Raw genomic sequence first — 26326 nt, forward strand, 5'->3', positions numbered from 1 at the left:
TTGGCCTCTGAAAACAAACTAAAATAAATGAATTAGGTTGAAATGGTTTTCATGAAGCATATGAACTTAGCTTTTCATGTACTCATATACTCATGTCACGTAACAGCAAGTTCTCGAATAAATTGAATAAAAGTTGATGCGCTAATATTGCAACATTAGGAATTTCACCATCTTTCTTTCCTAAAATAGTGAGTATTTTTCATGCATTGAAACGGGATCTATTGCGATTTGTTCTTCTCACGTGTCGGCTATCACTCGAGTCTAATGAGCTTTGATTTATGCAAAATTTCAACCACGTTTTTACTGTAACCGTCTATTTTTGTGCTTAGGATTACGGATTTATTAAGAAATACCCATATATTCTTTCCTCTAGCACATACTATGCACTGTTATAGAACATTTTTATAACACATATTAAATTCCCAATGTCATATTTTATATTCAACGTCTATATAAAATGTCACTTTCTCTTGTCTCAGACTCTTAAAGAGATTTGAATGAATATCTTTAACTTCTAAATATATTTGAATGAATACATAGATAAAAAATTTCAAAATATATTTCTTTTCATATTTTTCAGATGAAGATATTAATGATATCTGCTTTGATTTATTTGAATCTGGGCTCTACACAACAAGCACAACATTGAGTTTTGCAATTCTCTATATGATTTTATATCCTGAAGTGCAGAAAAAAGTTCAAGAGGAATTGGATACAGTTATAGGAAGACATCAACTTCCCACATTAAATGATATGAAAAGGTATACATGTTACAGATATTTAAAAAAAATATATGAGAAAATATGAAAGTAAAATTCATCATTTTATCTTTCAGAAAGTTCTGTAGATTGCTAACTAAAATGTAAGTACAATGAAAAAGATGTTACTTGTATTCCCTATTTATCAACGCACAAATTGAAATACTCGAGATGCCCCCCCCCCCTTCTCATGTTGCAATCGGATCAACATATCTTCAGAAAAATGTTTTCGGATAGTATAACTACCTGCAGAAAACATATTTTATATTTTAAGCGTATCAAATTCTTGATCGACTTGAATCTTTTTAAGAGGACACAAAGTTACTTTCAAATTTGTGTTGAATGCAACGAACGGTTTCAGCAATATGACCGGGTGTGTTCTCACGAAATAATTTGAAAGCAATAAAGCATACAAATCAAAATCTTGCTCATGTGACTAGGTAAGCCGGCATAGTAAGGTAAGCCGGTTCTTTCAGAGGGAATTGTGAGATTGATATAATATATGACTGATTTGAACACATTTTATTCGCCTTTCGCGTAGCTGAGAGAGCTAAGCGTGGAGTTTGGTAAGCATGTCTTCGTAGGTTCGATTCCTGCTAAGGAAATTTTCTTTATTGATTTAGACCGATCGCTTACCAAAGATAATTTCTATGTGACTGCTTAAATAGAACTGAGCAAAAGCCAAAGGAACACTTGAAAAATAATCACAAACAATTCCTAGCTACCTGTCTGAGTGGTATAAACATAAAATAATATATACATCGGTTTTCTTCGAGAGGAGTTTTCCTTCTATAAGTGAAGTTTTTAGTCTCATAGCTACATTCTTTTGTGGCTGGTGTAGGAGAGTATTGTATCACGGAAAATAGGCTCATAATTCCGGAATGGTGTGAGATAGGACAAACGTAAGTTGAAAACGGAACAATTTCGGGTTAAAACCTACCAGAAAACATAACTGAATGTGTAACCTCTCAATTTCTTACAACAACTCGGACACCCGAAAGTTAGAATTTGAAAACACAAATGAGTTATCCCCGAAACGTTTAAACTATCGCAAAATGATCAAAAAAGTCTTCTTCCCTAACAACCTAACTCCGTATCGTATTACACTAAGGTATATGCATTTACCAAGTTTCAGATCTCTTGGAGCCTCTAACCCCTTAAAAATATGAAAATAATTATAAGTTGGTCTATCTCTGAAATCGAGAGAGAGAAAATAGAAGCTAAGAAGTAAATACATACTCACTATACCAAACAACTGTAACTTTAAAATATAGTAGGGGAGCTTAAGGCAAAAAAATGGCCAAACCCTGGACTTTGTGTTAAAAAGGTTCCATTCGGATATGTTGTTCTCTTGATCCAACTAAGCAGGAATCGAAGTGGCCCCACTTCGACAGGTGGCCAGAATCCAATATGACGGCTATCAAAGATGGCCGCCTCTGCGAATTCATAGTGTTGGTTTTAGAGGCCTATATCTCCTTAACTAATAGTCCAATCTTCACAAATCAAAAACTAAACGATGTAGAAGATAAGAGGGTCAAATGAATTAGCTAACGTTTTGACCTAACACTGAAATTAACATCTACAGAAATTATTTAATTAGGAACTTTGCATTTCTCATGATGGAGTTTACTCATATTTTTAAAAATAACAAGTACACGGCTGAGATTATCAAAAAAAGATGTCGCATAACTTTTCAAAGAGTGTTAAATTATCTTTCGTTTGGTGTATAGTTCATTCAGATTGGTTAATAAACAACGGAGTTATGACAATTTAAACATTCACGTTGAGTCGATTGATTTTCCCAAATTTCGAACGAGAGTTCATTTACCGTAATAAAACATAACTGATGGATGCTGCATTGTACAAAACAAATCATTCTCTTGTGATGTGTTCTTCATAAATCCCATTTTCACCAGAGCACAAGACAGCCTGACCCAGTCCGGATGAATCCAATATGGCGGCCATTAATTATGATCCATAGAGATAAGCCTTTTTCGAAATATTGATTGAAGTATCTAGATTTATAAACAAGTACGACAAAGTAATAACAAACGTTTTTCTCTCCCCCATTCTCCTGCCCCACACAGTAAGTTTGGGAAGGAATGAACTTCAAATCATGTTTCGAAATACATCAGAAGAATCAGATAGAACTGAGTGTTTAAAAAACTACGAGTAATAACAACAGCACTATTCTCGAAGCATTCGTATTGAAAGTAACAACGACGTAAATCCTGTGTAATGTTTCGGAGGGAATAGTTCGGAATCACACAAAAAGGCGAAGTTTGAGGCGCCTACGCAATTCTTGTGTTACCAAGAAGTCACCGATTAGCCTATTGTTTTCAGTGTTTCTTCCAGACCTGTTTTTGGGGGGCACTGCCCCCTTCGGAGCAGACCAAAGTAATTCGTCTATAATATAATAATAAATAGAATAGTATTAGTTGTGCTCCTCCGGAATACTAAGTGTACCTCCCGGAACATTGTTTCTGAAAGAAACACTGCTTGTTTTATCTCGATGAGTGCACTCACATCTACGACTTCAGTCAGATTAACTTAGTTGACGATAGAGAGTGTATTGAAACTGCATTTGGTCAGTACAAAGAAGTGACAAGTAAAGCTGTTCCTACCTATTCCAGTTCTAATAGAATGGTTATTCAGATAAGTTTTATCACTATATATAATACAGATTGTTATTATCTAATGCACCGATAATTAAGATTTCTTTTACTTTGTATGATTTCTTGATGCTTGGTAATTGAAAATGGTGCTTGGTAATGTAGGTATTGTGCCAAATTTTTTGATAAACTATTTATTTAATAGCCTATTAATTTTGATAATACTAAATGCACTTTTTGTTTGTTTGTTTGAGTTTAACGTCCCACGTTACGCCTTGGAGTCTAAAGAAGACGTGGACCTACTGATTATAGTGGAATCCGATTATAGTTGAACCACTTTCGTTCAACTCTACCCTATTGAGAATCGAATCCGGAATTACGCGCACAGAAGGCAAGCGTCACTAGACTAAGCATGGGTCCTAAATGCACTTTTCTATGTAGGTTCAAAATATCACAATTATTGTAATTAAAATATTGCAAATTAATTTATTGACTTAATAAGATAAATAGTCTCAAATCAAGTGGGTCTAAATTGATCATGTTTAATGATCATAGGAAAATGGCAACTTCCTCAAAAAAGGTAAAACTTGTTGGAGGTAGTTCAATGGAGGTGAGTTCTGTAAAAGATTGGAATAAGTGCGTACTCTCCCAAAAGGGTGATACCAAGTCTCTTGTAGTTCCCAAAGACAATATCATCCACGAAGAACAGAAGAAGAGTCAGCTTCATTAAAGAAAAGAACGGTAAGTCCGAAAATAAATCACTGAAAGATGAAATATGTTTTTTTTTTTTCTGTGAGCGTGGCGCTAAACATGCGAAAAAAATTGTGCTTAGTTGCCACAAAGAGAACTTCTATTCGTGTCGCAGAGTGCGCTGGAAGTTATGCGATAAAAGAATTATAGGAATTTGATTGCTCAAGAGGCAAAGTATCATGCAAACTGTTTATCTAGCTTTTATAATAAGGCAGAAAGAAAACATAAAAGATGAACTAGAGAACGATCGGACTTTATGTGAAAGTTTTGCTTTTGCCGGTGTACTTACATAGACCTATATTACTGAATCTATTGGAGAAAGCGATTCCAAAGGACTTGTTCTCAAAATGAGCGATCTTCTTAAACTGTACAAAACACGGTTAATGACCATTATGAATCAGAAGAAATAAAAGTTCATAGTAAAGATTTCGTGACAGGATTCTTCGTCACATGCCAGAGCTCATCTGTCCAGCAGAGAATATGTTTTACTTTCAGAAGGATCTGACATAATAAGTGAGCTGGAAAAAGACATTGATGAAGATACTATGGCACTAAGTCGTGTTAAGATGCTTCGAAAGGAAATGCCAACCACAAGAGTCATTTTGCAAGAAAATTTGAGAATCACTGCCAGGAAGATTCTGTTCCTCCTTCACTAATAGCTGTTGTTAATACTCGTATGTTACTTTATGGTTCATCTGTCACCCCTGATAGCAACGCAAGTCAAGCAATTTCAACTATTAGTCAACTTATATTTTATAACTTCCATCAGAAAGCAGGCGATATTGAAACAGAAGCAGCAAGGCATAAATGCAATCGCGAGCCACCTCTTCCTCTCTATGCTGGACTGAGCGTTTATGCGAAAACTCGTAAAAATTCTCTCATAAATGAATTGCATTCACTAGCCATTTGTATATCGTCTACAGGTGTACAGGAAACGTATTCAAGTCTTTCCCAGTGCTTGATAAATCAAAGTGACGAAATGGTGTGTCCTTCCACTCTTTGTCGAAGTATTTTAACCGTTGCAGCATTAGATAATATTGACTACAATCCTTCTAGCACAACATCAAAGGATTCTTTTCACGGTATGAGCATTTCTATTTTCCAACATCCTTCTAAGAATAACCCTGGCATTCGACATGACCATGTCTCACTGGATAATGTGAATATAAATATGAGAACTGCTCCTGCTTTCCCCGATAATTATGCTATAGTACCTCCTGTTTATATCACTAATAAGGAACCAGTTTTACCTCAACAGAACCCGCAGTTTGTAGAGAAAGTTCTTGCACGAAGTGGATTTTTCGCAGAAAAAGAAACGAGGAGTGTTAGCTTGAAGCATGCTTAAAAAATGACACTACTTGCACTTCATCTGTACACCATGCCTCGAAAACTGAAAACTCCTTAGGAATGTCAAGTATATGCTGCCTGCTTCCGTTGTTTAAGGAAGACTCTAAATCTGTTGCTATGATACTGCACGGAATGAATGTTGTACGAAAAATTACAGACAAACTCAACAAAGGACAAATTCAGGTTCTTGTAATGGATCAACCACTATTTGCCTTGGGGAAATGAATTCAATGGAATTGGCCAGAGTTATATAGCGAAGATCATCAAATTCTGATGCTTGGAGAGTTACACATCGAACAAGCCGTCCTGCCTCTTATAGGCAGATGGTTAGATGGAAGTGGTTGGGTAGAAATTTTAAGCAAATCAGATGTAGCAACACCAGGAACCGCTGAAAGTTTATTGAAACTAACTCACATTAAAAAAGCTCGTTTTGGTCATCAGATTATTTTGACAGTTTTACATCATTTGCTGCGAGAATCATATCAGCGTTCTTCGTCAGGGCAATTTTTCAATGACTGGTGCACTGAAAAGGAATCTTCCTGTCCAACGTTTAAGCTTTGGATAATATACGAGTATTACCGTCTCGTGATTTTACTCAATTTACATCAGAGCCATATGCCAAGGAAATTTTAAGCTCTACGTTGAAACACTAAAACTAATGGCAGAATGGTTTGTCACAATGGACCACCTACATTATGATCGTTGTCTTCCCATTCACATTTTAGATTTGAAGAAGCTGGAAGAAACACATCCTGAGATTATGAATGCTTTCGAAATGGATTACTTTGTGATAAGAAAGACATCAAGACTTTTCTCTGCAATAGCTATAGATCAGGCTCACGAACAGAATAACAAAATTATAAAAGGCGATGGCGTGGCGATTACTCTCTTACACGACGGCAATGCTCTTGTCAAATGGATGACAGCGATACCAGAAATTAGTAGACTACTTAATGAATTCAAAATGACATATAATGAATATGATCCTGAGATAAGCAGCATGAAGATTACTCGTCGATGCAAGAAAGATTTAAATCGTCTGTTGAAGAGATGAAAGAAGTTTTCATCGAATTGGGGAATCCGTTTGAAGAAAATAGTGGACTTGTTAATGTTGCTTCCAGAATCATCTATAGCGGTGATATAATTGAATCCCTATATTCAGCAGAAGAAAAAGGGTCTAATATGTACAAGGAATTTGTGCAAAAAAATTTAGTATAATGTACAGAGCCATTCTTTTCGCCCATGAAAAAATCTTCCCTTCAAAAGAATAAAACAAACAGAAATGAAATAAAATTACTTAAAATGTATTTCTTTCTTCTGATGTATTTCGAAACATGATTTGAAGTTCATTCCTTCCCATACTTACTCTGTAGGGCAGAAGAATCGGGGAGAGAAAAACGTTTGTTATTACTTTGTCGTACTTGTTTATAAATCTAGATACTTCAATCAATATTTCGAAAAAGGCTTATCTCTATGGATCATAATTAATGGCCGCCATATTGGATTCATCCGGACTGGGTCAGGCTGTCTTGTGCTCTGGTGAAAATGGGATTTATGAAGAACACATCACAAGAGAATGATTTGTTTTGTACAATGCAGCATCCATCAGTTATGTTTTATTACGGTAAATGAACTCTCGTTCGAAATTTGGGAAAATCAATCGACTCAACGTGAATGTTTAAATTGTCATAACTTCGTTGTTTATTAACCAATCTGAATGAACTATACACCAAACGAAAGATAATTTAACACTCTTTGAAAAGTTATGCGACATCTTTTTTTGATAATCTCAGCCGTGTACTTGTTATTTTAAAAAAATATGAGTAAACTCCATCATGAGAAATGCAAAGTTCCTAATTAAATAATTTCTGTAGATGTTAATTTCAGTGTTAGGTCAAAACGTTAGCTAATTCATTTGACCCTGTTATCTTCTACATCGTTTAGTTTTTGATTTGTGAAGATTGGACTATTAGTTAAGGAGATATAGGCCTCTAAAACCAACACTATGAATTCGCAGAGGCGGCCATCTTTGATAGCCGCCATGTTGGATTCTGGCCACCTGTAGGAGTGGGGCCACTTCGATTCCAGTTTAATTGGATCAGGGGAATAACATTTCCGAGTGTCACCTTTTTAACACAAAGTGCAGGATACTTCCCGTAAGCTCCTCTACTAATAGAAGGTAGTTTCGTACCCGTCTTCTTCCATAGCTCAAGTAATTGTGATGCACATCCGTTTACGAAGGAGTTGGATACACATCGGGGAAAATGTAAGTGAAAGCCCAGAATGAAACATATATAATTCTCAACATTGTTTAAATTCAAAGAGTACAAGATCGAGTTGCGTTTCCTTGACTTGTGTTGCTTTCTTCTGTATAATCTCAACACACTAGTAAGTAAATTTAATGAAATTGGTCTGAATGAAAGTTGCTTGTTTTGGTATGGAGAATCTAGAATAGATCAAACGGAAGGGTATTTTACTACGAACATCTCGATGGCTTCGACAAGTTCAGGGAGACCTAGCTGCCACCTCGACATATATTTGATAATTCACTAAATGGAACTACCTGTAAGAGCGCTGATGAATAATATGTAGAGCCGAGAAAGTATTCTGTACATTAGATGACCATTATTTACTAATGTACTCCTAAATGGTGATGTGCGTTGCTTCCTAGAAAACTTCCGTACTATAAATTAGACTTGGTTCATATGTATATATTAATGAGTCTACCTTGTTTTAGCAGCATTGGAGTATAAGAGGATAAAGTTAAATTTAATGTCAGATGTTGACATGTATTCATTCATTGAGCAGGCTTTCGGAGGTTATAAACAACCCACATTAGAAATGGTGGGTGAGAAAAGAACACTTTTAGATATTATTAGGAAGAGGAAGAGAAACTGGTTGGGACATTGCCTAAGAAGAGATTGTATCATGAGAGACGTCCTAGAGGGTATGGTGGCGAGAAAGAGAGGGAGGGGGCGAAGGAGACTACAATTAATGGATGATATTAAAACAGAAAGATCATACGCGAAGACGAAAAGGTTAGCGGAGGACCGTGGAGCATGGAAGCTTCTCAGCTGCGGCAAGTGACCTGCCAATAAAGGCAGAATACCTATGATGATGATGATGACATCTAAGTGATGAATTATCTGATTCCCTGAAGCCCAAAAAACACAATTTCTACGGTATGCGATGTGTGATTACCTTGCAGAAGGCGTTTTTTTCTCTGATACTATGCCGTCGATATATGGTAAGGTGGATATTATGAAGTGAACCGGGACTAACCTGAAAGTTGTTTACTTGAGGTTGATTTAGACTATCTTCGGGCTACCTTATTTGCATGATAAACACTCCAATTTCCCAATTGCTCCAGTGAACGAGAAACCACCTAGGAGTAAACAAACCTACAGATAACTTTAGACCACAAGTCGCATTACAAGGTGCATTACCGGATGCTTTAATATTTTTGAAGGGTAATATTAGTATTTAAAACGGTACATAGGGTGCTATGGTTTAAACGAATGAGGTATGTGGCTCTGCACATTGAATTTAACACACGTAAACACATGTTGGCTAGCACCGACTTCATCAATAGCATGTATGGTAACACAATGGAAGACGTGAGAAAGCTTATCGACGTGCAAGTTGTATATGACAAGAAGCAGTGTATGAAGCTAGTCGCATCCCCATGTCTTAAGAACCGAGAGATGTATTACGAGAACCCTGTAATGTTTCATACGCTAAACTCATTGCTGACATTCAACAAAGCTACATAAATAATGAAACAATGCTTGACATGTAAGTGTTACTATAATGCTCTGAAACCCAAGTGTGGTAGCAACATTTAACTTCTATACACGGATACTGATTATTTTATCTTCATTCAAACAGAATATGTATACAAGGGTATACTGGGTGACACATCCAAATAATCTGATTCTAAGTTGCCGAGTAAAATGGAAGATAAGATGAAACGTAGCCCTATAACTAAACTTGCCTGTCTAACTAGTAAGACCCAAACTGTAAATTAAGTAAATGAAATGAAAAGTTTTACGTCCCACGTAATGCCGGCTAGGTTGAAAGAGATTGTGATGATGAGAAATTAATGAATTGGTGGAATGAAGAAAGTGAGAGGCAGCAGGAGAACCCCGAGAAAACCCATGCACACGATGTTTGTCTAACACAGAGTTCACTTAGCAAGAGCTGGAATCGAACCAAGGATCACATGCACCAGAGGTGAACACTCTGCCAGTGAGACACCGCAGCCCCAAGAGCCACACTGTATGCCTTCGCAAAGTCGGGGAAAGATAAAAAAAAATAAAAGATATACGTCGCAATGTAACCAATACTATTACCATGAAAAACTTCAGAAATCGCATTGCAAACATTCTGAGCATTGGGAAGCCGCTAGAACAAATTAAATCATGCCGTTATGAGATATACTCTATCCATGTCTAGGAACTAACATTGGACATAATGACAAACGATGTATTCTTGACTGTGGGATACATACATTACAATGGAATCATGAACAACTATAATCTACCAACTGTAATCGATGTGCTGGATAGTAGTTGAAGTTAGCAGCTCTAGTAATAAATACCAGTAATACCCTCTAAACCATACCTATAGAATTGTTAGAGTACATACGTTATGGGTAACATGGGCACTGTATGCTTTCCAACTCGTGCGACACAAACACAGAACTACTAAATTTCCTAGAAGAAAACTTACTTGACTGAAAGCTGACTTAGCTGCTCTATGTAATCTCCTTATCCGTGATATAAGCAAAGAGATTACTTCAGCTCAAGAAACACTGCTGGAGGTATTTTAAAAACTTGGTAGTAAACTCAAAACAATCATAATCATGTACAACGAGTTAGTATGCAAAAAGGATGTGAATGAGATCCATACCACTATTGTAGGCCTTTAGAATGAACTAAATTTCTTATAAATTCATCTCCAGTTCAGAGATATAACATTTTATTGTAATACCATTTGAGCGACATGATGAGTGTAAACTACAATCTCCAGTCGACTTTCTTCGTCAGCATTAGGTAAGAATCCAACTCGTAATGAACTCAATGAGGCCAATACAAATCTTCAGTCGTATAGATTCGTTCAAAGAAGAACTCAAGACTTTTCTAATGACTTTCTAAAGACTTTTTCTTTCGATAGAAACCACTGTATAATGATGTCTCTGGAACTTAGCGCAAGATCAGAGAATTCCAGATACTATTGACCACCATATTCGAAAACATCAACCTCAAGCTGAACTCAAAGCACTGCAAGAAACTTTTCAATCTCTCCACAAAAGATCTAAAGCTTTAAGGATGCCTTGGTTGAGCTTAACAACCTATTTGGAGAGTTTGCATACCAAACAATTTAATTTTTTTTACAGCTTATAATAGCTACTGTTCAAAGTGAGTTACAGACCCTCCACGAAAGGTTGCCTATGAGAAATGTTCAACTAAGGAAGTCTAAAACGCTAATGTAACGTTGAATGTTAGCACACTAGTGCATATGGGGAAGCTTAATATTAAGATCATATAATTAGGAATGAGGATTGTAGAGTATGAAAGAACCATGCCATAAAAATTAAGGCAAATATTCTCAAGAATCCAAATCTGTATATTCAGTTCCATAGTATCAGTGCATACATGTTACAAGAAGTTACTTTGAGTTCGCTGTTACCAAGCAGTTCAATAGTTTTCAGTATGGCATGCCTGATTTTCTCGTTGTTGCTCTCCAGCCTGAAACTAGTGATCGGTTAAACGGCCCTAGCAAGTTTGATCATTGCAACGTAAAGAACGTTTACCATGCAAACGGCCGGAGTGAAGTATTTCCTTGCGAAAATATCAATCTGGATCTCAATCAGCATACTGCCTGAAAGCATATGCTGCATACACTGCATTTAAACGACTAACGCAAAGAATGTGTAACGTGTTTTACTCGGTGGAGGAATTTCTCGCCAACCTCCCTGCATATGTCATCAACACAAGCAAGCGGCAATTAACGCTCGGACCTCTATACAAATCGTTGTTCACTGTAGTGAAACAGTATCTGATAACATCATATTCAGTGTAATACTTATTGACGTTACATCTTATGTATATGACATCTAAAATGAACGTTAACGGAACAAATTTAATGTATGGTAACACCACCAATAAACTCCCAAACGAATCTAACCAAAAGTATACAAGATAAATTACGTGTGAGTTTTGAAATTAAAGTATTTATACAAACAACATAATTTCCAAGGATTTTTACTAACACCAATCTAGAAAATTAGCTGCATATAAAATAAATGCTCCGGTAATATACCGGTAGAGCGGCCAGTCGTTGACGTTCTTGATTCGACCCCCAAGTTGTAGGAAAATTGGCTTTGTGGTAAATATATACTCAAATAGTCGTCATTACACGTTTACTAAATATTGAATTTAGTAACATCTTCCATTTTCCTGTCTGGAGGAATCTTATCTCGCACAAGGTGTATCCACTCACAGGGCGACAACCTACCCTACTTACTATTACTAATTGTTCATCCCGGTCCAAAAAACTGTCAAAACAGCTGTTTTTACTAACATTACGTATATGAATTTAACACAATAAGATAGCTTTTAAGAATTTCAATAAAAAGTAAAGTGTGGTTTACTACTGACTATTTGCTATGAATAAACGTAATCACTAAGCTGCCAAACCAGGCCATCATTAAGGAAATAATCCTAACTTAAGCGTTTACAACTAAACAATTTGTCTCTATATCTTGTAGTTTGAGAATGTCGTATATTCCGAACAGCATTTACTTTGTAGTGGAACCCTAAGGTAGAGTAATGTTAAGAGAATGGGAGTGAAATATATAGGATTATGATATATTATCAGTGATATACAGATATATAACCAGTGATATAAATCCCCAACTTCATCATTACACCCAACTTCATTCAACCCATCTTGGAAGAAATTGTTTCAACATTGATATACTGTTTATACTTTAGAATCTCCTTTATTTATAGTTTAGAGTAAGAACAATATTACTGAATGTTTAATACACCAAAAAATGTTACATTGTCCAAAGAACTTTAAAATCTAGCAACATTATATAACTTACCATGCCAATGCCATCAATATGATCATTTTCCTTTTCATGGAGTGTTATTCATCATTCATTTTATCACTACTCATCTGTGTATGTATGTCTCGTGCCTGTACCTTTAGGGTGGTCCTTGTTTCTCAAGTTGTGTATCTCTGAGACCGCACCACTTAATTTTTCCCTTTTAATGAGAAAAGTGTCCTGTGTAAATTTGAGTTCGTTATGACGACGATAAATGGTGCCGCAAAGACATTTTAATGTTTGTAGGAATACGATTTAGAAAACAATAGTCTCCTATGTTACTCAATAGATGGCAATGCGTTCACTGGCTTAAATTCTTGTATTTAGTTTCGTTTTATGTGTAATTTAGAGCAGATTTATGAATAAAATTAAATTGGAAATAATAAACAAATGTCAAACAATTATTTTTTTACAACTATTTACAACTAAATCGTTCTCTCCCTTTGCTTTTAATTACAACTCCAATTGTAACTAAAATAACTTTAGACTTTCGATATCCTGGCCAGTCGGCTTTGTCGACATACCTTACCAAGAAACCTAGCCTCTCTTGTGTTTGTTATTGTGTCAGCGAGGACCAGGTATTTCATCACGTACCTGTGAGCATAACACAAATACTACACTTAGAGGATTGACGGAAGTTATCACTTTCGAAGGGTTCCTTGTTTTTTGAATCTCATCTAATCATCTTTTCATCTCCTTTCATATTCGTTTGGGCTTTGGCCCTGGTACTCATCTTTATGGCGGACTCAGGCAATGATCACGGACAATCGAATCTTGTTCATACCTCTCCGTTAAATATTGGTCCACATGGTCGGCAAAAAACACAACCACGAATTGTTACTGGTACTACACGTCTAGTACAAGCTACCACAACTGTTCCTACAAGTTATGCATCATGTGTAACTAACGGACAACGAATTCGTTCTAGATCTCTTTCCGATGGTGAGCAAACATTAGACCCTAAGAAACAACGCCTTACACCCATCGCAGATCCTATTGCTGCTAATAGTGTCATCACTAATATGGATTGGGCATGCACCTCGGCTGACTATCAATCAAAGTCACATCAAGAAACAGTTTATAACTTCTTGTTAACCGATTATGATACAAAATACGACTCAGTACGTGCTGTATTTCAACAACTAACAAAGTACGTTCCTCGTCCAGAAATACGAGAAATCATCAAGACACGTCGAGGCATAATCCTGAAATCGAACAATCCAAACTTCGCCACACACGTCCGGAACAAAGCCACTTACGAAATTTTTGAAGTAAAAGCAAAAATATCAACTTTAAGTTCGAGCGGACGGAAAACACCACCTCCACCACGGCGTCCTCCAATGTTATCTGTCATCATTCGTGGCGTGGAACCTGACTTCACCGATGAAGAAATTTACTCGGAATTGCATCAAGAAGGACTACCTGTCAAACGTTGTATACGTATTAAGAACAACCAGGGTCCAACATACTTAGTCCGTGTTCTTACTGATCAACAACAGTTGATCGACCAACTTTTTCTCAACGGTGCATATCTATACCGGCGTCGTTACAAGGTTGAACCATCTCGCACACCAGCACCTTTACCTGTTAGATGCAAGAAATGTCAACAATACAATTCTCATCCGACATCTGAGTGTCCAAATACCATCAAATGTGGCTACTGTTCACTTGAACATTCTACAAAAACTTGTCCAAATCTTAAGGAACCACCACATTGTGACCGATGTTCTGAAAGACATCCTACTTATAGCTACAAGTGCAAAGCTAAGCCTAAACCCGACCCCGCTAAGCCAGAGCTTGTTGTACCGATACTTTCCGTTGACACACCAACCCCGCCAGCAAATTCTTTACGCCATCCAATAACCGTTGAAGACTTATCACGCTTCCTTACTATTTCTTTACAAAATATTCATCCTTTTGATCGCAACCACATCCTGAACCAGATCATATACGCAGCCAAATTACTGTTTAACTTACAACTTCATGCTACCTATTCCGGACCTATAGTTCACTTTCAAATTCAACCAATAGAAGTCTACGTTTAACATGGGTACTGCTACAAACACTTATATACTACATATAATTATGGCTTATAGTTTACTTTTTCTTAACATTCGATCAGTCTTAACACACCACGTGATCTTTACGCAGCTTCTTCAAGAAGAACAAATTGCAGCCTTTGCACTTAACGAAACGTACTTCGCACCACATCTCAACTGTTACTTTCCGAAATATCACTTACTCCGACATGATGCTCCATCTGGTCCACGAGTCTATGGACGAACAGGTATAGGTGTTAGCCAACGCCTTCCTTATCGGGAAGTCACGGTTCCATTAACGCTCACACTGCACCTACCTGAGCATAATGTCACGACTATTTATTTTCGAGGCCGCACTGTCACCTTTGTTACCATATATTTTCGTCCAGGTAAAGCACTCAACTACGACTTCTTTCGATATATCGATTCTACCTTTAGGCACTATCTTATCATGGCAGATCTAAACTTTCATAGCCGGTCACAGCGTGACAAAAATAACTTTCTCGACTTTCTGCAAACTGAAACAGTTGCTGAGTTCCATGTTCTACCGAAGCCTACACGCCCCGTCAGCAATACTACTCCTGATGTTGTCATCACATCAACATCTCTCTCACAGAGTATTCATATCGATGTGCTTGATTCAATTGGTAGTGATCATGTGCCTATCAAACTTACACTTCACTGCTCTCCTCGCTCTCAATCTCAACTACCTCCTCAGAAGGTATTCTGCTACAAACGCGCTAATTGGGAACAATATCGCTCCGATCTGGACACTGCTGTTAATAAATTGCTCATGCCTACAACACAATACGATCTTGATCACACAATTGCTAATCTTACTGAATCTATTCAAGAAGCAGCACAACGTTCTATTCCTACAACAGAAATACAATTGCATAAACCAAAATTGCCTCCTCATTATTTGCCTTTCATATCTGCTTCTCGTAGAGCACATCGCGAGTATCTCACTACAGGAAATCTTGAAGCGCTTCGGCTTCATCGCCAATATCTTCGGATTACACATAACTATATTGTTGCATATAAGAAGCGCCATTGGATTCAAACTTGTAACACACTTGCAAGTGAATCACACCCTAGTAAATATTGGCGCAAATTCCATCAACTCACAGGGACAGTTTCCCGCACACCATACCCCATTGTTCAAAATAATCAGGCAGTCACCACTGATATGGATAAAGCTAATACGTTTGCTTCATTCTTTCAAGATATTTTTACACCTCTCTCAGGTTGGCATACACCGCAACGCCTACAAAAGTCAATAAACCGACTTACAGATCCATCTTCTGCTTTTCTGCGCCCATCTATCAACCACTCTTTGGAACCCAATAATCCACTTACCACTCCGATTCAACCAGACGATATTCGCCAAACATTATTCCGTAAACGCAACACTGCCCCAGGATTTGATTCTGTTACGTATGTTCTCATCAGGCAAGCTTCACCTTCTTTTCTTCTGTTTCTCAGCACCATATATATCTTCATCCTTCGAACTGGATTTTTTCCAATCGACTGGAAATACTCAAAAGTTCTTCTGTTTCCGAAACCTAAGAAACCTCCGTCAGACGTCCAGTCTTATCGCCCTATTCACCTCACCAGTTGCCTCTGTAAAATTTTGGAACGAATTCTAGTCCGCCGCATGCACGCTCACCTTGCAACTCATAACCTACTTCCTATTCACCAAGCCGGTTTTCGACCTCATTTTAGTACCCTGGATCAACTATTAAGACTATCCACGGCTATTTATAATCAATACAACACAGGTTTTCCTTCTTGTCTGGTAGCCTTTGATCTAGAGAAAGCTTTCGACAAAGTTTGGCATCCTGGTTTACTTTACAAACTCCATAACTATCTACTACCATCTTCATATATCAGGTTCATACATTCCTTCTTATTAGGGAGGCTAGCATATATCTCTATTAACATAACACTTTCTCATCCGATTTTCCTACAATCTGGCGTTCCTCAAGGTTCGTCACTGTCTCCTCTCTTATACTTACTGTATGTTGCCGACCTTGTTGTCCCACAGAACATAAGCATATTCCAGTTTGCTAATGACACCGCCTTTTTCACGACGGCCCGCACAGTGCAATCAATCAGTAAAAACATTCAAACGGCAATTGACGCATTCGTTCACTGGTGTAATAAATGGCGATTAAGTATTAATTCTACGAAAACTCAGGCTATTGTTTTCCTGCCACGTAGACGCCGTTCACGAATATACCGAAATCCAAGTCGATTAAACATTCAAGTAGATCATACACCTGTCGTGGCGTCAAATACACGGACTTATCTTGGTGTCATATTTGACTCCAAACTTACCTGGAATCCACACCTCAACAAGATCGTACGCCAAGCACAAAATCGGCTCAACCTACTCAAGCACTTAGTCGGTACAACCTGGGGGCTAAAACCTTTAACAGTACTTAATACCTACAAAGCCTTTATGCGCAGTACATTAACATATGGACACACTGCCTGGACATCCGCACCGCCAAAATTCTATCAGAAATTGGCTATCCTAGAGCGTCATGCTCTACGTCTAGCACATCGAATCAGCTTACCGCATCCGACACGGTTACTTTACGAGCTGATTGATTTTCCACCTTTATTGCAACATCTCGAACAGCTTCGTACTCGGTACGTTTGCAAGCGAATTGACCAGCAGCATCCCATGTTACTTGATATCCTACGGTACGATCGGGATCACGACGCACCTTCAACTTACGTCGATACTCCTCTCCAGCACTTCATGACCTTCTATCATTTACAACTAGATGATGCTGTAGTGGATCCCGAAATCTTTCACATCTATGAACCACGTGAACTTTCATCATTCATCTACCCATCATATGTACCGTAACTACCTATTAACATGGGCTTCCTCTGTCTTCATCAGTTCCTGAATCGCCCCAGGAACAGAAGATAACTTGCATTCGTCAGTACTAACAAAACCCTGTGATGTGGCGTCCAGAGCACTGCATTCCATCTTCATCTACTTCTCTGCCCACTGCACCCTGCACTACAATTATTCAGTTTCGCATTCACCATCAGTCGTCACGGCATGCTAATACTGTATTTTTTTAAATATTATTGTGGCACCCTTGGCCTCCTATCATATTATGTTTGATCCTCAGTATATGTTATTTTTCACCTTTCAATAACCTCTCTGTGTGTATGTGTACTCAATAAATGAATAAATATTAAATATGTACACCTCTTAGACCATCCACATTAAAGTGCAATCAACTCTTCTATATATGCAGCACTTACCCGAAGAAAGGGCAAAACCCTTTAAACGGGACGACGGACAAAAAAAAGGCTTTGTCGAAGCGCAACGTGGTACGAGTGACAGGAGGTAAGTTTGGTGCTGGACGGTGTAAAGACGTGAGTGATAATTTAACGGGAACATGATCACTACTAAGCGGATCGAGTACTGTGAGAGCACAGCGTGCAGAGAGACTGGCTGAAGTAATGACAACGTCTGGAGTGGTATCCGAGATCGGTCGGGTAGAGTGAGGCAGGGTATCATCGGTCGGTAAATTATCACTCACGTCTTCACACCGTCCAGCACCACACTTACTCCCTGTCACTCGTACCACGTTGCGCTTCGACAAAGCCGACTGGCCAGGATATCGAAATTACCTTAGTAGCATTTTTGCAAACTCAACTCTATCAGAAACGGAGGAAGATCTTCATAATTCTTTCGATAGAATAACTACAGCACTCCATGACGCTACTAGCCGTTTTATACCGACTAGTATATCCCATAGTTATCACCCAACGCTCCCATCCCATTATTCACCACTTATCAGACGTTCACGAGCACTCTACAGAGATTACAAACGTACAGGAAATCTAGTCATTGCACTTACATCATCAATTTCAACGCACAGTTCACAATTATTTTAAAGCATATAAACTCCGTCAATGGATAAAAGCTTGCAATAATTTGGCAGACGATGCACACCCATCCAATACTGGAACAGTTTCAACATGCTTACTGGTCGCAAGACCCACACTACCTATCCTCTCCTAGAAAATAAAAATCCTCTTCAGACAGATAAAGAAAAAGCAGACGCCTTCGCAACCTATCTACAATCTATTTTCACGTCGTCTTAAGCAGCCATTCCTCGCAGGCATCCCACACATACCTTTAACATAAATTCACCAGAACTTCAATCCAGCACGTCTCATGTTTTACCTGATCCTCTTGCTACGCGCTATCACTGTAACAGATATCAACTCCGCCATGGCTCGCAAATGCAATACTGCCCCTGGTCTGGACTCAATCACTTATCGTCATGTCAAAGAAGCGCCTCTCTCCTTACTACACCTTTTAGCAACTATATTTACGTTTATTCTCCGCACAGGTTACCTTCTCCCTCAGTGGAAGACTTCCAAAACACTCATGTTTGCTAAGACACACAAACCACTAAATTCCGTATCATCTTACAGGCCCATACAATTAACTCCGACTTTCAGCAAAATATTGGAACGCATCCTTGTCAAAAGACTTCACAATCACTTAACAGCGAAAAACTTTCTACCTTTACATCAAGCTGGTTTCCGACCAGGATATAGTATTAACGATCAGTGTTCGCCTCACCAACATGATCACTAATCATTACAATTCTTCCAAGCCTGCCTGCTTACTTTTATTCGATTTCGAAAAGACATTTGATAAAGTATGGCACCTGCGACTTTTATTCAAGCTTCTGTCTTTCCGTCTTCCTATCACGTACATCCGCTTCATCTATAATTTTCTTTCAAACCGCCTGGCTTACATCTACATCAATGACAGTGTCTCTTATCCTTTTTTTCTTCATAGCGGCGTTCCGCAAGGCTCTGCCTTGTCCCCACTGCTGTATCTGCTTTATGTCGCTGATATGCCGTCCTTACCGCAAAACATTCATACTTTTCAGGACGCCGATGACACGGCTTTCCTGGCGTTAACAAAAACTCCCAAATAAACACTGAGATGAATTAAGCTATCCGTCGCTTTAGCGATTGGTGTCGGACGTGGCGCTAACAATAAACGCTACCAAAACTCAGGACATAGTCTTTATTCCACCAAAACGTCGATCACGAGTTCATCGAAACCCAGCTCGTCTTGCCCTTACCGTCAATGATACTGCCATACATCACTCAAAGACAGTGGGTATAACATTTGATCATCTTACATGGCGTCCACACCTCGCTACCATTGTAAGCAAAGCCATAAATATATTATATTTACTTAAATGTCTGATAGGCACAACGTGGGGTCTTCATTCTTCTACGGTCATCAACACCTACAATGTCTTCCTCGTCCCGTTCTTACTTATGGTTTTACCTCATGGATATCAGCAAGCGCAAAACATTACGAAAAGCTGTTAGTAATGGAACGACATGCTCTACGCCTAGCCTACCGCATTAAATTACCAAGTCCAACCCGTGAATTGTACGACCGCATCACATTTCCTCACCTTCTTTATCATATTGAAGCTCTTCGTATTAAATATATAACTCAACGCTATGGCAGCGAACAAGCTTTATTTTTTGAAACCGTTTACAGCGACGCTCCCTACACTCACAGCCATCACCACACGTCTACAGATCTCTCACTGCTTTTCGCATTATATATATATACACCTTACCTCCAAATCATCCGGACTATAACATCATCAGTATCCTCAGCACATCACATGTACCTGCCCATATCTCACCTTCATATAATGCACAGTAAACCCGCTTGTTACTAACAGGACCTCCTCACGTATAACAAAAAAACTTATGGATGTTTAATAAAGTTAAGAAATGACTCTTTGCCCAACAGAAATTCCTTTTTTCGCCATAATAATGTTAAATCTCTTTTCCAAATAGAGGGTGTTAGCTACACCATAGCTAGCTAACTTAAAAACAAAAAAAATCATTTTGTATTGTAGTCTTGTGATATGATAATGTCAACGTTACTTTCAGAGGATTGAAGTTTTCTTGTGGGTCTTGTATAATCACGTGTGATTAAATAAACAAAGTGATCATTGTGTGTTCAATTAGTGATGGGAATTCTGATTCCTTCCTGGTATTCGATTCCTTTGGATTCGTTGAGTTCAAGGAATCATAAAAAGTAACGACTACTTTCGTTACTTTGATTACAAGGACTCATGTGTCCCTCTGAATCCCTGCACTCAGTTGCCTTTTGGGTTTCTTTCCCTCAATTCTGATTATCCGTACTCAAACACGTTTTCAAAAGCTGGCTCCTCGCTTTTGCCAGTGTATTCAGTTACAGTTTGACTTCGTAGTAGTTCGTATATCTTCGACAGCATACTATTCATAAAGCAATCAAGTAGAATTCTGCTTCGGGTGAGTGAAAAGGAGAAAAGGAAAGAATATTTTTAGGCAACTGACTTTATAAGAAAATAGCACCTCCCGTTCCATTCTCTTTAGAATGAGTGACTCCAGCGAGCGGTGCAAAATAGCTGTTTTCATTCTTCCTTTCTTAATGAACACCCGACGCAGAACTGCCATAAGTTTGATAGTACTATTGTGAATAAGTGCGGGGCGGCTAAATAAAACAAAGAATGAAGGGCTGTGTTTCACTGTATTATAATATTTTTTTTAAAACATCGTATTGGTTATTTACATGAATTTGAAGTGAATTAACATAATATCCTTCGAAAGTAAGAAATTATCGGGAAATAGAATGAAATTTGAGATAAAACAATGTAGAACGCAAAACTTTCTGGTCCCCACTAGAAATCAAGCCTTTACAAACAGCAGCTACAAGCAGTGTACGGACAGCATGGAGAATACCGGGGAATTCCTTCCCCGGAAAAATTGAAATCTCCCGTGACTAAATAGAAATTGGGTTCTGCCCTCCCTAAATAAATTAATTCGCATACTGACTACATGTGACAAATTCGACAAGGTTCAAAAACGTAAGGTACCGGTACTTTCTGCGCAAGAATTGTAAGAGTGGCCCCGCATAGCGTAGTTGCTAACACTCTCTCGCCTTTGGTGCGAGCGGTCCCGGGTTCTATTCCCCGTGGGGACACTCGATCGAAAAAGTGTAAAATTCTTCTGAGGCGAGCCATTCAGATTGGATTTTCCTCGGTTTTCCTTATTCACACCAGACAAATGCCGGGATGGTACCTAACATATAGGTCCTAGGCCGCTTCCTTCCTTCCCCTTCTCTCGGACAGCCGAGGACGTTATTCTTCATGACGGGCTAACTTGGCCATCTATGCTGAAAGCCCAGAAACCTAATTCCTAATCCTATAATCCTAAGGATGAAATTGAACCTTTGAGAGCCGGTAATACGTCGAATTTGATGACATTTTAAAATTTTTTTCTTTTGTCTGTTAGTTTGCCTAGAATGAAAGCTAATATTGCACTGTGAATAACCATGATCATAGATAATGGTGTTATGCACCAGAAAAGATCCATAAAGGCAACCATTAGCCTTGATATCTGTAGACATTTGCAGTGTTAGTAGATGTACCCACTACAGAAGGCCGAGTCATCAAAAAATTATCTTGTTTTCCTAGAAATCGATATTATTTCCTGGAATTGGGAGGCAAGTTTCGACAAGCCTTTAGTTGCTATGTTCATAGCCTTTTACGGCTACCACAGAAGCCCGTGGGAAAATTTTGGTTTATTTGAACCCCCGTCACCCCCTACTCCTCCTGGAAAGCCAAAGAGCATAAGCGATTTAGCCCTTGTTCCCTATTTTCACGAAATGTCTGTAGATTATGAACTGAAAGCATGACATTCAAATGATCGAAGCTTCTCAGCAGATTGTATGAAATTGGTCTTAGTTGCTAGGTAAATATTATATTTCATGATTTTTTTTTAAAACGTGGGATTAGACACAATATATGAGTCTCATAACGAAACACATACCCATGCAAAATCGTGTTGCTTAGCCCCTTGGTCCTATACCCACAAAGTGTCTGTAGATTATGAACCGAAGACGTGATATTCAAATGATCAGAGCTTCTCACGAAATTGACTTAGTTGCTAAGGTAAATATTGTATTTCACGATTTTTTTAAGACGTGAGACAAGAAACAATATATGAGTCTCATAACGAAACACATACCTATACACCCCTCCCCCAGATCTCCTGCGAATGGATTCCAGTGATTGAGCATATTCTAATAGCGGAAGCTTCTCATAGCATATCATATTGTTTAAAAACGTAGGATGTGATATGTGTTATATGGATATTCACATGATGATGTCTGTTATGACAAGTAATTAAAATCACTTATGTAGAGAAATTATAGATCAGATTATGCCAAATGAATTTGCTGCTAAGCTGTGGTGAGATATTGCAATATAACATATTCCCATAGCACAAAAAACTACGTCAACGAAATTTAGAATTGAAATACACTCCCATATAGATACCTGTGTAAACAAAATGAAACATGACTTTCCCAAGTCTTGATGTGAAAGATATTATCTTATGTATTGAAATCGTAACGAGATATGTTTTCGATTATGGTCGACATGATCGAACTTGTTGAAACATGTTTCTCTAAGGCAAACACGTGTGTGTGTGTGTGTGTGTGTGTGTGTGTGTGTGTGTGTGTGTGTGTGTGTGTACAGAGAACATTTGTGATTCAGAGTTAGAAGACTAAAGTGTGTGTCGATCCTCTTCAGCGTAAAAACTTTCACTTCATATTTGTAATAGTGAGTGTGTGTGTGTCTTTGTGCGTGGTTGATCCGTTGTATGCCTAAAGCTGAGAATAAGTGTATCATCAGACGATTTTATTAAAATAGGTAAGTAAAAAAATATATTATTAAAAATATTACGGTCTATGATTATTCCTGAAAGAATAAAAGAATATGTTAGGTTTTCATTTAACTATAAATGTACTTCAGACAATGTATTTACTTCGCGTTTCCGTGTTCGATAGAGTTGAAATTCTAACGTTAAAAACACATACATATAAGCGAGTTTGTATAATGTATGATGCTTCTGTTCGCTGCACGTTGATTTCTGAGAAAAAGATAAGATGAAATTCTTGAATGTTTTCTGACGCACATTGCAATTATATATAAGTTGATGACATATATGTGAATGTCTGTTTTGCTAGTCTCTTTCTTTCTCTGTTTGCTAGCACATTTGAACTCCATCTTAAAATGGTTTAGTTTCAAGAGCAACAGATAGGATAACATTGTCAAATGTTTTGATGATTCGTATTGCAACTAGTTAACAGACTGACCTATAGCCCTGCTAAACGAATGATAAAAAGTACAGTACATTTAATTGTATGTTAAATAATATTGTCTTAAAATGTTATATGTGTCTGTAGTATGTGCTTGGGGGAGCCCCACCCCTGGAACATCGAACCACTTCACCTTTAAGTAATGATAATAGAATAAAAAATGTGGAACGAGAGAAAAAAAGAAATGAAACCTATGAGTTTTAGTCTTATAGTTATGACTACTAGACTAGTGGAGAGGGAACGTGATGATGCGAAATGATGAAGTGAAGAAAGTGGGAGTAAACGGGAGAACCACCAAGGAAATCCATTCATACGGTGTTTGTCCACCATAAAGTTCATTTGTCTGGAGCAGAATTTGAACACGGTGCCTCACGCATCACAGGTGAACGCTCCGGGAGAACCCAGAGGAAATCCACGTACACTGTGTTTGTCCATCATAAAGTTCATCTGGTGGGAACAGGATATTGAACCTTGGACCCATCCCCCATGCACCAGAAGTGAACGCTTTATCAGTGAGCCACCGAGGTCCCTGATGAAAAAAAAGTATAAAAATATGGTAAGAAACACGTCCACCGAGCTAAGATGAACTCCAGACAGTGTATTTTCTTTGTGTTTTCCGTGTTTGATAGAGATGAAATTCTAACGTTAAAAACACATACATATAAGAGAGTTTGGATGATGCTTCTGTTCGCTGTACGTTGATTTCTGAGAAAATGATAAGATGGAATTCTTGAATGTTTTCTGGCTCGCATTGTAATTACATATCAGCTGACGCAAGAAGTGTCTGTAGACTTGGTGTTTTAATTTTGATAATATGATGCATACCTGTCTGTATTTCTGTCTGTAAATGAAATCTTTGAACAATGAAGAGTTTTACGTCCCACAATAAAGCCAACAAGGTCCGTCTGTCTTTCTGTCTGTAAATGAAATCTTTGAACATTGAAATGAAATCTTTGAGTTTTACGTCCTACGATTATGCCAACAAGGTTAATGGGAAATCTTTGAGTTTTACGTTCCACGGTTGGAAATCTTTAAGTTTTACGTCCCACAGTTATGTCGGCTATGCTAATGGAGACGGATATTGAACCTGTGACCCCATACACCAGAGGTGAACGCTCTACCAGTGAATCACCGTCACCCCCCAAAACCCCCGAGGTAAGATCTAACGAGAGAAACAATGAAATGAAATCTGAGTTTTACGTCCCACTCTTATGACGATTAGGCTAATGGGAAATCTTTAATTTTTACGTCCCACAGTTATGTCGGCTATGCTAATGGAGACGGTGATAATGAGAAATGAATGAAATGTTGGAAAGGAGATAGTTGGATTAAATTCACGTACACGATGCTTGTCCCCATAGTTTTCGGGGTCGCTGTGTTCAATGATGATGCTCTGAACTTAATAACACATCACCTAAGGGGGGTTGATGTTTTGGGTGGTCTCAAGGGTTGATATCAAGACACGTAAAAATAATTTAAAATGAACAATATTAGTGTCAAATACACAGTTTTCGGGGTCGCTGTGTTCAATGATGATACTCTGAACTCAATAACACATCATCTAAGAGGGTTAAAGTTGTGGGGGAGTCTCCAGGGTTGATATCGAGACCCGTAAAAATAATTAAAATGAACGATACTAGTGCCAAATACATAGTTTTCGGGGTCGCTGTGTTCAATGATGATACTCTGAACTCAATAACACATCATCTAAGGGGTTAAAGTTGTGGGGGAGTCTCCAGGGTTGATATGGAGACACGTAAAAATAATTTAAAATGAACGATACTAGTGTCAAATACATAGTTTTCGGGGGTCGCTGTGTTCAATGATGATACTCTGAACTCAATAACACATCATCTAAGAGGGTTAAAGTTGTGGGGGAGTCTACAGGGTTGATATCGAGAAACGTAAAAATAATTTAAAATGAACGATACTAGTGTCAAATACATAGTTTTCGGGGGTCGCTGTGTTCAATGATGATACTCTGAACTCAATAACACATCATCTAACAGGGTTAAAGTTGTGGGGGAGTCTCCAGGGTTGATATCAAGACCCGTAAAAATAATTAAAATGAACGATACTAGTGCCAAATACATAGTTTTCGGGGTCGCTGTGTTTAATGATGATACTCTGAACTCAATAACACATCATCTAAGAGGGTTAAAGTTGTGGGGGAGTCTCCAGGGTTGATATCGAGACCCGTAAAAATAATTAAAATGAACGATACTAGTGTCAAATACATAGTTTTCGGGGGTCGCTGTGTTCAATGATGATACTCTGAACTCAATAACACATCATCTAAGAGGGTTAAAGTTGTGGGGGAGTCTCCAGGGTTGATATCGAGACACGTAAAAATAATTTAAAATGAACGATACTAGTGTCAAATACATACTTTTCGGGGGTCGCTGTGTTCAATGATGATACTCTGAACTCAATAACACATCATCTAAGAGGGTTAAAGTTGTGGGGGAGTC

The 26326-nt window shown here is 38.1% G+C and overlaps 1 protein-coding gene across 1 annotated transcript in view; it reads left to right on the forward strand.

The window, feature by feature from the left end:
• The window catches only part of LOC145662781 (methyl farnesoate epoxidase-like), a 733391-nt gene that overhangs the window by 342317 nt on the left and 364748 nt on the right, over positions 1-26326 (forward strand). Inside the window, exon 4 of the mRNA XM_081728654.1 lies at positions 581-761. Within this exon, the coding sequence (XP_081584780.1) occupies positions 581-761 (181 nt within the window). The remainder of the gene's footprint in view (positions 1-580; positions 762-26326) is intronic.

Source organism: Thermobia domestica, chromosome 10 (assembly GCF_964235325.1).
Source record: "Thermobia domestica chromosome 10, izTheDome1.hap1.1, whole genome shotgun sequence".
Classification (NCBI taxonomy): domain Eukaryota; kingdom Metazoa; phylum Arthropoda; class Insecta; order Zygentoma; family Lepismatidae; genus Thermobia; species Thermobia domestica.